Source organism: Zeugodacus cucurbitae, chromosome X (genome assembly GCF_028554725.1).
Source record: "Zeugodacus cucurbitae isolate PBARC_wt_2022May chromosome X, idZeuCucr1.2, whole genome shotgun sequence".
NCBI lineage: Eukaryota > Metazoa > Arthropoda > Insecta > Diptera > Tephritidae > Zeugodacus > Zeugodacus cucurbitae.
The window spans coordinates 29,357,046-29,373,139 of NC_071672.1; the positions used below are offsets into that span (position 1 = coordinate 29,357,046).

At 38.1% G+C, this 16,094-nt stretch overlaps 1 protein-coding gene across 1 annotated transcript; it reads left to right on the top strand.

The window, feature by feature from the left end:
- The first annotated feature begins 343 nt into the window (after window positions 1–343).
- LOC128923076 (uncharacterized) lies at window positions 344–15,567 on the top strand. The gene is made up of 3 exons (XM_054235468.1): window positions 344–546; window positions 11,811–13,647; window positions 13,708–15,567. Exons 1-3 carry the CDS (start codon window positions 397–399, stop codon window positions 14,361–14,363), a joined length of 2,643 nt encoding a protein of 880 aa, XP_054091443.1. The 5' UTR covers window positions 344–396; the 3' UTR covers window positions 14,364–15,567.
- Window positions 15,568–16,094: the final 527 nt, after the last annotated feature.

The following is a 16,094-nucleotide window of genomic DNA, read 5'->3' on the forward strand; positions in this document are numbered from 1 at the left end:
CCTGTCAGCGGTCGTGTCTTCTAATCAGACAGTCCCCTGTTAACACCCCAACTAGGGTTCTTATGTCATTCCTTTTAAATTTCAATAGTCGGCATGTGCGGCTCTTATTTCGCTCAGGCCACGTTTGTCTGCTTAATTTTTTTCATCGAGATTCAGTTATGCGATTTAAAATTATTAATTAAATTAAAGGATTATTCGTTCCGAAAAAGTAAATTTGACTCGCATAACTCTCGTCCTAACAGAAATCGTTTCATAATAATATTTATAAATAATATGAGATATTACTAGCTAGGAAATGTATACGTATACATATATGTATGTACAAGTGTATTATTTTCAGATGACGCGAAATAACGTCTACATTACAAATGAATTTGGGTTCAACTTAAGGATACAATGAATAAAGTGCGCATTGCAAGCTTCGTTGCAACTCCTGTGATCTACTCAACAACGACCGACCCATCGAATAAGAAAAAAACAAATGCCGCATCGAAATCGTCAACTTTGAAAGGCTGTCAAACAATGTCAACGATGAAAACGAATCACGTAAGTGGTAGTAGTAATAATAATTATTTGGCAATGGATTACAGTAGAATCCCGATTATCCGCATTAAATAAAACCAGGAGTATTCCGGATAATCGAAATTCTTGATAATCGATTTCAAAACAAATCAAATAATATTTTTATTTGATCTTTGAGGTAATGAATCACATATTTTCATTGCGACCAAGCCCCTCAAAAGCTTCTGCTTGAGATGGTACTAGATATACATCCCCAGTTTCAGTCTCTTCATCATCTTTCTATCTTTCGTACTCAGCAACCCCAAAAACCCCCGGGTAACTAGTTTCAAGCGATACCGTTGATTTTTCACAAAAGCGTTCCTCATTTTGAATTTTTGAAAAGTAACGTCAAATTCGTAATCAGCGACCGCGAAACCCCCGAGTAACTAGTTGTAAGCGAATCCAATGAGTTTTTAAAAACGCCATACTGGTTGTGGTATGTCACTACCATGATCTGATGGAGTTAAATGGACCTCCAATTCGGTTTCAGGGACCCCAAAAACATAAGGTTCACATAGTAAGACGCCCAGGTCAAAAGAATTTTTTTTTTTGTGTGACTGTTTAATTTATTAATTGCAAATTTGGATTGAAGGGGTTACATTTGGTTAGAATCGATTTTTTTTCATTTCATTTTCGTAATATACATGTATTCAAGTCAATCTGACTTTTTTGTTATTTTTGAAGTTACACGAATAATTGTAACGACGCGTCAGAGCTTTTAAAGGTGGAGGGGGAGGCGTTCCTGGAGATCTGATGTAGCAACTTCAAAAACTATTATTATATACTCTTCAAAGTTACCATATTTATATGTATTACATTAAGCTGCATTAAATCCAAGGTTAAGCGTTCGCTTAACTTTGCCACGATACAAACCGAAATTTACGACCACCGAAAGTCCGGTTCTAAACTACGCAGCCCAATATGGTCGCCTGAATGCAAAACACCGCTCTCCGGACAGCTACAGGTTGTCTCTTGATGTCTCTGGTCGAGCACCTTTACAACGAGGCCCGTAGCATAACGAAATGCTCCCCAAACTTTTTCTGTTGGGAACCTACTGGAAGCCTGGCCGCCTCCTAGAGCTATCAAGAGTACCTTCCTGAAATACAGGACTGCGGATGCGACAAACTATAGACAAGCATTGAACGCCATTCGCAGAGGAGCCATTAACAGCTTCACTGACTCCCTCCCCAGAGCTCGAGTTGCCTCGCGAAACTAGAGTGACCCTTGCGCAACTTCGTTCTGGATACTGTAGCAGACTAAACTCCTACTTATCAAGACTAGACCCTGACATACTCAACATATGTCCTGCATGCAAAGAGTCCCCGCATCACACTAACCACTTCTTTGCATGCCCCTGAATACTACTCATCTAACACGCATTTCCCTTTGGTCCGACCCTAGCAAAACAGCTCGTTTCCTGGTTAAATGATTTTGATGATAATTAGGCTAGGCTTGTCGGTTCAGACATGCCTGAGTAACCGTTACAACAACAACAACAACAACCATCGAATGTTTGAAAATCCGTATGTGAGGTAGATGGGGTCTGAAAAGTTATAGTCCGATTTCGGTGATTTTTAGACGTGCTATGCCACACTAGAAATACTAGTGCTTAATTTATATATGGCAAAGTGAACGACTTAGAAATTTTATTACAAAGAAAGTAGGCGTGGTTGTAAACCGATTTTTCTTCATTTTCAAACTATCTAAACTAAAAAGTTACCAACAGAATTTCGCAGAAATTGCTCCAGTAGTTCCTAAGTTATGGTTTTTGACACATAATTGGACGGCGCCACGCCCATTTAAAACTCTGTACACTAATTTGAGTGCAGCCCTTGTGTACCAACTTAACTTTTTTCTTTTGAAATCTAAAGTTTCTGATGTATTTCCTTAAATTACAATTATCTTCCTCTTTAGTATGAGCTGTACCAAATTCCACTTACATAACTTTATAGTCTGGCTTAGTTATATCACTTATGTTTTCGGTTAACGCCATGTTGTGGTCGTGGCAGTGGGGTTTATACGTTCCTCGTTGTCTTTTATATTATAAGAAACTATAATATAAAATAATAAATTTTGCTTAACCATTTTTCTTGAACTGTCTCACAAGTTTCACTAAGCCTTTAGTCAGAGCCAGATATGATAGTATAGGAATATGATTCAAAGTTATATGTTTGGTTTTTAAGGAGAGAGGGAGAGGTATGAATTTAATGACAGTTATCTTGAAATATTTTGTGCAAAATTTGTAATTCTTGCAACCAACAACCAAGATGGGTCTGAGTAAACCGCCGAACATCGTTTGCATGTTTTTGAATTCTATATTTGTAAGTTTATATATAATATACATATAAAGTCGTTAAGTTCATTTAAAACATAACTATTGACTTTCATCTCACGTTCTATATTGCTTTGAGAGACAAATAACACTTCCATGCTAAAAAATCGCTCGCTTCATTCGAACTTATTTCAGTTATAATACAAATAACAATAACACGATTAGTTGGTAGTAGAGCTACTCAAGCGTGTAAGCTATACTGACAAAAACAAAAAAATATAATCCCAAAAAGTAATGTTTAGTTTTCAAAATATCAAGATAAGTTGACGCCATCGCAAAGGATGTGTATGTAGAGAAAAAAACAGAACAAATCAAAGGTGGATTTGTTAAATATGTGAGGTTATTTAGTTAAGCAAAAAGCGTACACGTTGACGTTTACTGATACCCTCCAGGGAGTCATTCATTTCAACTCAGTTTTTCAACTGTGCGCAGACATACATATGTTGCTGCTTCCCCTTCGGATAGTCACATTTTGGGTTTAATGCAGCAAGTCGTTAAGTGCAAACGTGCGCCAACCTCGTAAAATGGTGAGGTGACTCAATTGATTATTTATAATTGGTTGTTGTCGCTAACATTGCCTTTGGAGAAAAAACACAAAAAGAATACGGTGTCAGACGTAACATATATTTCAGCTACGAAATAGAAAAAAAGGACGAATTTTTATTGCTCAACAAAATGCACAGCAACATAACGATGTTTGGCGAAAATTATTTTTGTGTAAAACTCGACAAGCGCATATTTTGCAATTGATTTGCTGATAGGTCAGGTGTAATCCGGATAAAGGGTTTCACAATTTTAAAATTAAAAAAAAAATGGTTTCTTACATAGTCTCTAGATTTTAGATATTTTCACTATAAATTAGTTTTTGTACCAAACCACACCATATTAAGGAAGTTATAATTTTCAAAATTTTGAAAAAAATTTATTTATCTTAATAAATAGTACAATTTTGAACTTTTACAGTTGTTTAAAAAAAATGTTGTTGGATTGCTTACAAAATTGCGCTATTTGTTCCGTTTGTTGTATATGGATTTTTTTTTTGTTTTTCAGATTTATCACAACAAAACTATAACGAGGTGCTCACAACCATAGCATTTTATTAACATTTTCATTTATGACTTATAATTTTATGATAACTGATGAGTACCCTAACAGCCCTATTCTGTCCGACTGAATTGAATCGAAAAATTTATTTGAAATTTTCTATAACGTAGGTTTTCCCATGCATTTCAATATTTATTGCCAAATAGTTAATAATTTAACTTAAATTTCAGAATAAATCCTTTGCTCCTTCACTAGATGTGAAGTTTCTGAGAATGTGCAAATATTTCATGCTCCGAATCTGGCCCTATTTTTCATGCAAAAGGTCGTTATTTGGATGAGTGTTTATTTTAACCGAGCCTTCTGCATTGTGGCTTCGTTGATAAGTTTGGTTTACGATTGACCGGTTATCAGCCTATCTATCCGATTCTGATGTCGAGATATCGACTGAAGCCTCCCAGCCCTGATGCAAAGTATTTGGTTTGGTTTTACAATCCCATTTACTCTATGATGATAAGGTTATACCGCATTTACTCGGTCGCCAGAGCTTCGTTCCTTGGGGACTTCCTCAAAGTTACCCTCATTATCTTCATTTAAAAAAAGGGAAAAATAAACTTCTTGATATAAAAACGACTCAATAACGCGAGCCATCAACATGTTCATATTTTTCCTCTATGTATAAAAATAACGACAAAAGTAAAATACCTCCATTACAACAAATTCACTTTCACAACTATCCACTACGGGATATTTAATTTGTCAAGAGCATTTTATTTTTAACAATTTATCAAGAAAAAAGTTTTTTTATTTTAGACACAGAATACGAAATGCTTGATAAATTTCAAATTTTTACAAATTAGAAATTTGTTGAATTTGTAAAGTGCACAGAATAGGGCTGTAAATATGTTTAAAATATTATACAAAAGTATCAAATCGATTCGAGTAAATTATTATCAGGCGTGTTTTATTTGACCACCACAAGCTAATAGCTAAATCATGGACAAATGAAACGCATTTAGCTTATTTCATATCTTTACTTAAAAATGAATTGTGTTGGCAATGCGGGCCTGAACTCTCAGCTGAAATGTAATTTATTTGAAAAAAAAAGTTGAATTTATAAATCAAATTTCCTTTTGTTTACCGCTTTTCTATAATATTCTGAGCTTTTAAGGAATCTACAATTATTATTAGATTCGGGATGGTCTAAATAAATATGGATAAACATCGATAGAATTTAAAATTTTGGTTTGTTTACATTTTTATCTGTCAAAATGGGGCTTCTCGCTATTGCCAACTACATTTTGTTGGAAAAAACCCAACTATTGTGAATGAAAAAAAAATGATGAACTGGCAATGCCTCTAGTTCAATATACAAGCTATGATGGCTTATGACAAGCCAACATAATTATGTTGGCTAAGTCTTCCATACAAAATAAGCTAATAGCTTAATTTGCTGGTCAAATAAAACATGCCTATTATAAATTATAAAATTTATTTTTTATAGTTTATTATATACTAGCAGACCACTTCGGCTTCGTAAGGGCTTAAAGAAATATTGCAAAAGTTTTAAGTTTTTACACACTTATACACACTCTCCCACACATATTCATTCAAGCCGCTGCACACGCTCCGTACTCCACTCTCAAGCGCGTACTTGGCAGGTTTTGAAATTTTGTTCAGCAAGCAGCTGTGAGCACTCGTTACTCGACTCTCTAGCACGCGATTGCGATGCGAAGAGAATGACTTGCAAGACGATTTTCAGTTTCAGATTAAGATTCTCCATCAAGGAGTCTTTTTGATACCATCACCTGGGAACTATTTACAGAAAGTGGAGATTCTAGCAATAAATATAGCCTATGTTATTCAGAGTGAATGTAGCTTTCCAAAGGTGAAAACAAATTTTGAAATCAGCAAAGTAGTTTTTGAGTTTATTCAATACAAACATACATACAAATCTTTCCTCTATATAAAAGTAGTATAGATTTATTTCTGGCTTTTTGTGAAAGTGAGCGTGCCACCGCTCCTAATCGGTTTTTTCCACATATCTCGCAATTGAGTGAATCGATATCAACCAAATTTGTTACAGACATTTTCTCTTTATCTCTTCGGTTCAATACCTCCTCGAGACCCCATACACGTACATATACCTTTTACAGGGTTTTTAATTTTCATGTAAATTTGTGAGGTATCACAGTAAACGGTTAATCTTAACTACTAACCTATAGCAGTATATAACTATATATAAGCACCCATATCCCTAATACTATGCGTTACGCCCATGTGGTTGTTTTTTTCCTTCTGTACCCGATATTACGTATTACGTTTCGTCTTTGTGATTGAGTTTACATTGCATATAATATTTGAATAATAATGGCTTTAGCACTGCAAATTGTGAGAGTATAAATTGTTCGGCTGCATCCGAACTTATCGGTATTTGTGGGGATATATCCGGTGGTGGTTAGTTTATACATAGTAAAGTGAACCAATTGGATGGAAATGGTTAAACAGTTTCTCAGATATTATTTTTGGTCCTTAAGTGTGTGGTGTCACGTCCATTAACCATTTTTTGTTAGTTTTATTTTTTAGTAGTTTTCAGCAATGGTTATTGTATGGTGTGATACATTATGATACAAAATAAGTTACTAAGGGGAAGTGGTCCAGTGAGTCCACATTTTTTTATCCAAATATACCCGCCTCTTCACTTGCATATAACTACTTAATTCAAGTGAATAAATACAATGTATGAGCGCGAGTCAGCGCCGAAAAACAGTTCCAAACTGTTTTTTCGCATTGATCAGCGTTACGCTCGGCTTCCACTCTGCGCTACCTGTGTGATTTCGTATGAAAATGTATGTGCACAGCATTGAAGCTTATTTCTCACATTCATCAGCATTGCGCTGGGCTCGGCTTTGAGCGTCCACTCTGCAGGTACCCTACAACTAACATTTTATAGCTATTCGGTTAACACCATTCTGTGCTACATATTACGAGAGACAATGGATAATAATTTGGTCAGTTCGTTTTAAGGCAGTAAAAACAAACTGGATGGTTCTTCCACGCGAGAACATGCTACATATGCTACTGTCCGTGGAAAATGCATGGTGTAACAAACACAAACATTTGGTCTTGTGACGTAATAATCGTCGGTGTGTATGTTACTCTTATTGGATCTGAATGCGTTTGAAATCAATTGGCACATCTGAAGGAATTATATAGATTCATTAACCCTCGGAGATGTATCCAGATCTTTGCAGACCTTTTGCATATAAAAGCCAGTTTACGTTTTTTGTTTTCGCGTTAGAGACAAATCCTTCCGTGAAATTCTGAAGCAACGTTCTCACGACAAAATCAGTAAAAAATTATACAGATTATGGGTACAATTTTGGAACTTCTTCTTGACTGGCGTAGACAACGCTTACGCGGTTATAGCCGAGACCACAATAGCGCGTCATTTATTCCTAGCTTTGGCAGTTTGGTGCCTATTGGTTATACCAAGTGAACCCAGGTTCTTCTTCCAACGGAGTGGATATCTACCTCTTCCTCGGCTTCCATCAGCGAATACTGCATCGAACACTTTCAGAGCTGGAGCACTTTCGTTCTGCTGTCTAGCTATACGAAATTATCTTCAACTTCATAGTTATGACTGTCAACAGTGACGTGAGAGCCAAGACGCGAATGCGCTGACTGTTTGATTGATGATATCAGATATTTCGTCTTGTCCTCGTTCACCACCAGACCTATACGCTTCGCTTCCCTATCCAGTCTGGAGAAAGCAGAACTAACGACGCGGGTGTTGTTTCCAATGATATCGATATCATCAGCGTACGCCAGCAGCTGTACACTCTTATAGAACATTGTAACTTCCCTGTTTAGCTCTGCAGCTCGTATTATTTTCTCCAGCATTAAGTTAAAGAAGTCACAAGATAGTGAATCTCCTTGTCTGAAACCTCGTTTGGTATCGAACTTCTCGGAGAGGTCCTTTCCGATCCTGACGGAGCATAAGGTCCAATCAGTTTGTTGACGGTGGGCTTTAGTCTTTCACACAGTACGCTCAATAGAATCTTATACGCGATGTTGACGAGGCTTTTCTCACGGTAATTGGCGCAGATTGTGGGGTCTCCCTTTTTGTGGGTTGGGAAGAGTACACATAGCTTCTAATCGTCAAGTATGCTTTCTTCCGACCATATTCCGCAAAGAAGCTGATGCATGTACGTTATCAGTTCCTCGCCGCCAAATTTGAATAGCTCGGCCGACAATTCATCGGGCTGGAGAAGTGTTCCCTCCACAAACTCGGTATAATCTGGTCATCAACCACTAGATCACCTGTCATACAAGAGTGTGCTCCGGTCTTGAAACTTTCAGTTAGTCGCCGGATCTTTTCCTCGAAAAGACCATTACCTCTGTCGGCCAGCTTGTCAAGCTCTTCATACTCACACATTTCGGTCTCTTTCTGTTTATGTCTGCAAATTCGTCTCACTGCCTTCTTCAGCTCCCGGTATCTATCCCATCCCGCACGTGTTGCGGTCGTTCGCAACATTGCGAGTTATGCAGTCTGATTTGTCTTCACTGCGAGACGACAACCCTACGAAAGCCAATAGTTTCGGTTGCAGCTGTACGCAAGGAGCTTGATGTGGCGTCCACAGTGCTCTCAGAGGGCAGGAGTGCAAGTCGAGTAGAAAATCGTTCGGCTGTCTGTTGTGATTGCAGAGTCTCGATGTTGAACCTTCCTTGTGTTTGTTGTCGTGTGCGCTTTGCTGCACAGAGGCGGGTGCGTGTCTTAGCTGCTAAAAGATAGTGGTCCAAGTCAGTATTAGGAAAAACACTGAAGAAATGTCGTCCATCTATCGCAACAAGATCTATCGGTTGCGCGTGATTCGATCTGGGGACATGTATTTTCTTATGCTGGAATCTAGTACTACAGATGACCATATTTCGGGCCCCGGCCTCAGCCCATTTGGCGATGTTTCATCATGGAGGCTGTATTTTCCGACTGTTGTGCCAAAGACAATTCCTTTACCCACCCTAGTGTTGAAATCGCCAAGCACAATTTTGACATCGTACGCAGCGCTCATAGGTACGTTCTAATCTCTTATAAAAGGTATCTTTGATCATATCGTCCTTATAGGCTGTTGTTTCGTTTTCATCGGGGAATTTTTTTTATATTCTACGCACAACCGCATAAGCGGGATTCGCCTTTTCACTTTAGCTCGCCTCCAAACGGATGTCTGTTGGCTACCCGGAGGATACTTGGTCTAATACCGGAAGTCGTGAGCTGCTTGAGCCACAATTTTGGAACTATTTGGGTTTAAAACAATTTAGGCTCCAACGATATAATCAGGTCTGTGCAGACCTAACAATGTGTGTATAGAATTAATAAAAGGCCACATTATTTAAACCCCGCACACAACTAACCCCGAAAGTCTTGAAACCATCAATATGAATGAGGAGACACATTCATACACAGCGAACTTGGATGAAACATGCGACAGAAAAGGAAGTACAGTTTAAGTGCCTTCCCCGCTTAAGTGACCACATTTTGCGGCAGCGTTGTTTTTTCTCTAAATTTACATATAAAATTCATCGGTTAAGAGTCTCCGCATAAGTGGCTATCCCGCTTATGTGACTGTAATATTTAAGCCACAAATACAAAATTGTTTGAAATTTTCCCCTTTTAAGTGCCTCTTAATATTTTTGACATTGTATGCGCTAAGTATTGTCAAAAGGAAAACATATACATAGTTTTGTTAAGTTTTTTCTTCCATATTTATTATTAGTAAGTATTTTTGTTATTAATAAGAATAGATGTGAATTTCATTGTAAACAAAAAATACTAGATCGAAATATTTGAGAAAAAGCTTGGTAAGTACCTCGAGGCACTTATGCGGGATTCATTTAAGTGCCTTTCCCGCTTAAGTGTTTCAAAAGTCTTGCATGTGAAGAAGGGGCAGTTAAGCGGGGATTACTGTATACGCTTTTGTTAGAATTACTTTGTTTATCGGCCTGTCCTATAAATAGATCTCTTCGAAAGAGAGCTATCGAGCATATTATTCGATTATTCGGATCATAAAATACACACATTCAAAACATCTGACTATACGTGGACCTGGTTATACCATTTAACGGCAAAAAATCCGTATACCTCCGAGAGTTAACTTCCACATGCTGTTGATGCTGTTGAAATCGCTCCTCCTGCCAGACACTCGAGACTTTTGTATTTTGACAGCATTTTGCGAGTAGATGATTGTACAATAATCCGTCGGTAATTTTATGCATCCAGTATTTTCATGTACAGCAACTTTATCATTGCCAAAGCATATGAACACGCCTCTTCACAGTCAATTGTACTTTTTAATATATATTAGGCTGAGTGCATTAACTTTCGGTAATATACTATAGCAATAACTCCGATATAGTTCACTAGAATAACGAAAACTAGTATGTGTTGCACCTTAGGGTTGGGGTTATTCGTGAACCGTCCGGACACTTAATTGGGCAGATGCCCCTGGAATACGACTATCTTTTGACAAACCGCTTGGAGCGCTATTATAAAGTACTCAAGTTAGCTAATGTCGATTCAAAGGTATGTCTGGCGAATGTTGGATTTAAGAAGGAAGTGTTTGGCTGTTTCGGCTTTGTCTTCCTCCATCCAGCTTGGCAACTATCGTCTGGTTGGTTCCCTAACATCACCGCTTTTATGACTATTGGACAGTGACCAGTATACACACCAATGATTGCGGCGAGATGAGCCATCCTAAGTGACAGCAGCTGGAAGGACGGTTTTCGCCACTGCACAGGTTCTGGTTGTTCTGAAACTTTTGGCGACATCACTCGAAGGCAGTGTGTCCAGTGCTCTAGCGCAAGTAGACCACGAACTACCCACAGTGTTGTTTTGGTGAATTCATCAATCATTTAGACAGTCAACCGCCGTTTCGTTCGTGAAAATACGCGCTGCCGGTTCAATATTTACAGCTTAATGGGTATGTGCTGGAATCCATTTGAGAATTTGGAAGCTGAAGATACGGTCGGCTGCAGTGGACCACGGATCCAAACTTAGACCATACAAATTTGTTAATAATAAAAATTGGTAGACCCTATCAGGCGCCTTTAGTGCTGTGGAATTCTGGGAGTGTACAATGTACTAAGTTCTTCCCTTCTCTTTGAACATAATCATTTCACTTACGTTTTCTTTGTTTCCGCATACACTTTAACACATTGGCTGCCAAGCGGTTTTGACGAAAACCTTCCCTGAGTGCCAAGCACGTTTTTTGTTATAAACTGGTGTAAATCAGGAATATATTTAATTTCTTTTTACAGTTCTTGTAAGGACTTATTTCGGTTTTTAAATTTTTTTTTATTTTATCGTTTTTGTGCGACGTAGCACTGTTCAAATGGTACGAAAATGTGTCTCGCGGTTTTTCATTGTTATATATTTTATTTTATGTTTGTTTTTTTATTTTATAAAAATATTTTATTTTATTAAAATGCCAGACAAAGTTGAATGTCGAAAAACTCCCGTTGCACGTTTCCGTGCATCATGACAACTAACGAGTTAATGAAAAGTATAGAACTTAATAATGTTTAAAGAGTTGTTGTGATCCATGATGACCTTTTTCTTAGAAAATTGCTACATTTAACGACCAGTGTTATATCAGTTTTATATACATTTTTGTTCAATTATCCTTTGCACTCATGTACAGTTTGTCAAGTAATTGTTTGCAAAATGCAAATAACACAAAAAAATCAAGTTTGACATGCAATTTCATTAGCAAAGGTTTTGTTGTGCATAGAATCACAATTTTTAGGAATAAACTGTTAATTGTTTTTATGATATGTCAAATATTAGAAATATTGTTAAAATATTTTTATTACTTTTCAGGTTAGCACTGTACTTCTCTATGACATCCCAATAGTATCACTTTATATCGAGGGTCAGGAGCGTTTGTGTTTAGCGCAGATATCTAACACACTGCTCAAACAGTATAGCTATAATGAAATACATAACCGTAGAGTCGCTCTCGGTATCACCTGTGTGCAATGTACGCCAGTACAGTTGGAGATTTTGCGACGTGCTGGCGCAATGCCGATTAGTTCGCGGCGTTGCGGCATGATTACACGACGTGAAGCCGAACGTTTGTGTAAAAGCTTTCTCGGGGACAATGCACCGCCTAGACTACCTGAAGATTTCGCTTTTACCGTGTATCACAAGTGCGCTTGGGGTTGCCGCGGCTCATTTCTACCATCGCGTTACAACTCCTCGCGTGCGAAATGCATAAAATGTTTCTATTGTGGCATGTTCTTTTCGCCAAACAAGTTTATTTTCCATTCACACCGCATCACGGCAGGTGACAAGTATATACAGCCGGATGCGGCAAATTTCAATTCCTGGCGTCGTCATATGATACTGAGCGGCCATCCGCCCGAGGAAATAGTGCATGCTTGGGAGGATGTTAAAGCCATGTTTAACGGTGGTACGCGTAAACGGCTCATGAGCCACAATTCTTTGTCAGCACACACTACAGCAACCATCCAGAGGCAGCAACAGCAAGATAAGTTACAAGCTAGCATAAGTGCTGCTGCGCCGGTCACAACAGCCTACGCATGTGCGAATGAAACCAGTATCGCTAAAAATATTACGACAGCAACAAAATCTACCGTTAACCAATATGATTACCAAGACATTGATTTAACCTTACGAGGTAATAGCAGTTTTTTGCCTCCTCATAACTCATCACCTGAGTCCAAGAAACGACAATGTGAACCGATTGAACAGAATGTTGGCACAGTAACAGCTGCGGCTATGGTCGGTGTCACAGCCGTTGCGGCTGCAGTAGGTGCCGTGCGTCCAATAAATATTAGCAACACAACGACACATGGTGTTTCATATCATGGGAGAACTAGCAGTGTTTCCACATTGCAACTGAGTGAGGGAAATGAACATGAAATGTCTGTAATGCCATTGTCGCGTAATTTCATGATGGACTACATGTGGCATGCACACACGGCGCAAAAATCGAATACATCGGTCAACAAAAATCGAAATTACAACAATGGTTATAATATCACCGTGAGCCCATTTGGGCTCACAGACTATGCTATGCATTGGTTAAGAACGCCACCAATTGGCAGCAATAAAGAATTTTTCTCACAACTGCCCCTGGTCGCCACGTCGGACAGTGAGGGTGGCGATTGTGATGGCAATAGCACCGCTTTGAGCCGAAATTATGTAAAAAAAAATACTGCCCACGAGTTAGGTCCTCTCAATAACTTGGTCGATGCAAACACAGCTTTTATACCGCAATTCGTCACGGCATCGGCATTCAAACCAGTTTGCCAACAAAACAAACTGAATGTCTTCAATGCTGTGGCTGCGGTAACGGTAGCAGCGACAACTACTGCTTTGGCTACCTCATCCGTTTACTCTACCGCTACAATATCGACAGGTGCTCAAACTGCAATCAAATCAAATGAAATTAATTTCAGCGGTTTGCCAGCTGAAAATATGACGCGTTTAAAGTCAGTTTCGCCGTTACTGATTGATGCTAGTTTAACAAATGCAGGCGCAACGGAAGCGCTCGCCTTGAAAGTGCACGCTAACTTCCGTGCTGTAGGTTCAAATAATTTACAATTTCGTCGATGCGTACCACAAGCAACCGCACACTCGCAATTAGCGCTTCCCATGCCGCCGGGCTCGCCATACCGAGCACCATCGTTAGGTAAGTGTCATTTTGAAGTTGTCGTCATGCGCTCTTATATAGCTAATACACATTCTACAGATGACGGTGATAACAACAACGATCCCGATGATGATGAGATGGTTGACATTGAAACGACAGAAGATGATTTGCAGCCTAGCAAAAGTTTTAAAATAGCTCTAAGTATGTCCTCATGTCATCATCAACCTGCTGATACGCCCACGCTTGCATCATTACATACCAATCCGCATAATACCGGGAAGCCTGTTGTAACGGCAGCAGAGCCCGTTTGGACCACGCTATCAGTGTCTCGCATATCGCCGGATTATTATAAAAATGAAAAAATTGGTGCAAATGTACAACCAGCGCAAATGTTACAAAATCATGTAACACACGCCAATATCAATGCAGAAACCGTTAACTTTGATAACATCGTTAAGCAGCAGGTGGACCCAAATGTCTATACTAAAAACAGCAATAACAATCATCGAAAAGTGGAAAATAATTGCGCACGGTTTCGACAATCGCCAGTGCATAGCAGTACATCCAACGATAGTTTATATGCGTCAGCAAAAGATGAAAGCATCAAAAATGCCACTAACTCCATTGAAATCGTGAACACCAACAGTATAACCCACCAACACCATGCGTATAATTTGGGGTCATCATTGGTATGGAAGAAACTCTTGAGCTCAGAGGTAAGGCCTCACGTTATCATTGTTGTTTATGGTAAATAGCAAACATTTCAGTTAAATTAAGAATTGATTTTATTTATTACCTAAAACTAAATGAGTTAGATATAGAGCTATGTATGTATATCCCATGATCACAACGAAGAGTGGAGTTGATTTCCACGCCCACAAAATGGCGTTAAGTGAAAGATTATAAAGCAGATGTACCCAAAAACAGGTATGTTATTATAAATTAAAGTAAAGTGGTGTTGGTTTATTATTTGGGCCTACTAAGAACCCTTGGCGTCAACTTCGTCCTTTAGTCTTAGATAGCCGCTTCACTTATTCGTTATGGATACTCGTAAATTTTTCTTCGTCTCTGTTACCGCTAACGAGATCAACCGAGCACATAGGCGGTATTTCCTTCAACCCGCACAGAGGAAATTCTGTTGGCCACCTATTGGGCTGGAGGCTTGCTGGCAAACTCAGCATCGGGTTCGGGTCATCCAACTTAAATAACATGATTATAGAAACCAGGCGGCACTATGCTCCTTGCAGGAGTAATGTGAACAAATATAACGCTTGAACAGACGTACAAAGAGAAGAAACGGATTCCTAGTCGCCACGTCATTCTGATCATTTCATATAATTCGTCTAGTTTTACGTGTTACAACCGTCTGATGAACGAAATTATTATATACGTTCAACATGTTGCGAGGGATTGTACGGATCATCAGCGGTGCCATGACGAAACGGTTAGAGTTGCGCGTGATGAGCGATATTGCCATTTTTAATTCACTGTGATTTTATATTTCGATCACACCTAAAAACAAATTTATGAAAATTTCTACGCCACATTTATTTTTAATATTCAACATATTTTCCATTACACTATCTATTTATTTATAGAATCAGGGCATATCATAAAGCGTTATGCCTATTATATAATATAAATATCTATTTATTGTTTTATCTAGATATGAATACGTCAACAACAAGCTCGAAGCCGCCGTTACCAACTAAATATAATTGAAGTCGGTCTGGTGTCAGATAAGGAGTATAAAAACGTTTTTACTGAAATTTCAACTTTTCACCAGACGAAGTGATTGCAGCACCGCCCGTTTAATATGCCTGCAGAGTTGACGCTAATAAGCATATGACAACGTATATTTCCATTAATAATATTTTGTTATCCTGTCTTTAAAAACTTATTCAATATATGTCATAGTATTTATTAGAACAAATACTTAAAAAAATTATGTATGATATATACAAGACTACGAAATCATATAACAATAAAAACTTAAAACGACCTATTTCTTTATTTGAAGTGGGCGTGAAGTTTGGAACGAGGAAAAGCCGACGACACAATTTTCCCTCCGCAGGCCTAACATAAATATTACAAGCGAAACGAAACGAATTGTCAATTTAAAAAGAACGATATCGAGATGTGATACATTTACAGCCGGTTTCACGAAACAAATTTACGTGAAAAATAATTAATTTCAGTTTCACCATTTGACTTAATTTTTATTTAAATGGTCACGCTTTGCCATTTAAATATTATTTAAATACTGTCATATGTAACCATGGTTACGCTTTTCTATCACCAAAATTCCCATTTGTTTACCATTTTGACAAAGAAATACAATTTATTTGTTTACATAAATCAGCTGTTATTCTTACTAACATCCCTGCATTTTTTGGATGCCAAATGTCAATAATGGTGAAACGCTGGAAACTTAAGTACATAGTTAAATAAAAATTAAAATTAAATGGAACTTAATTTTCAATTAA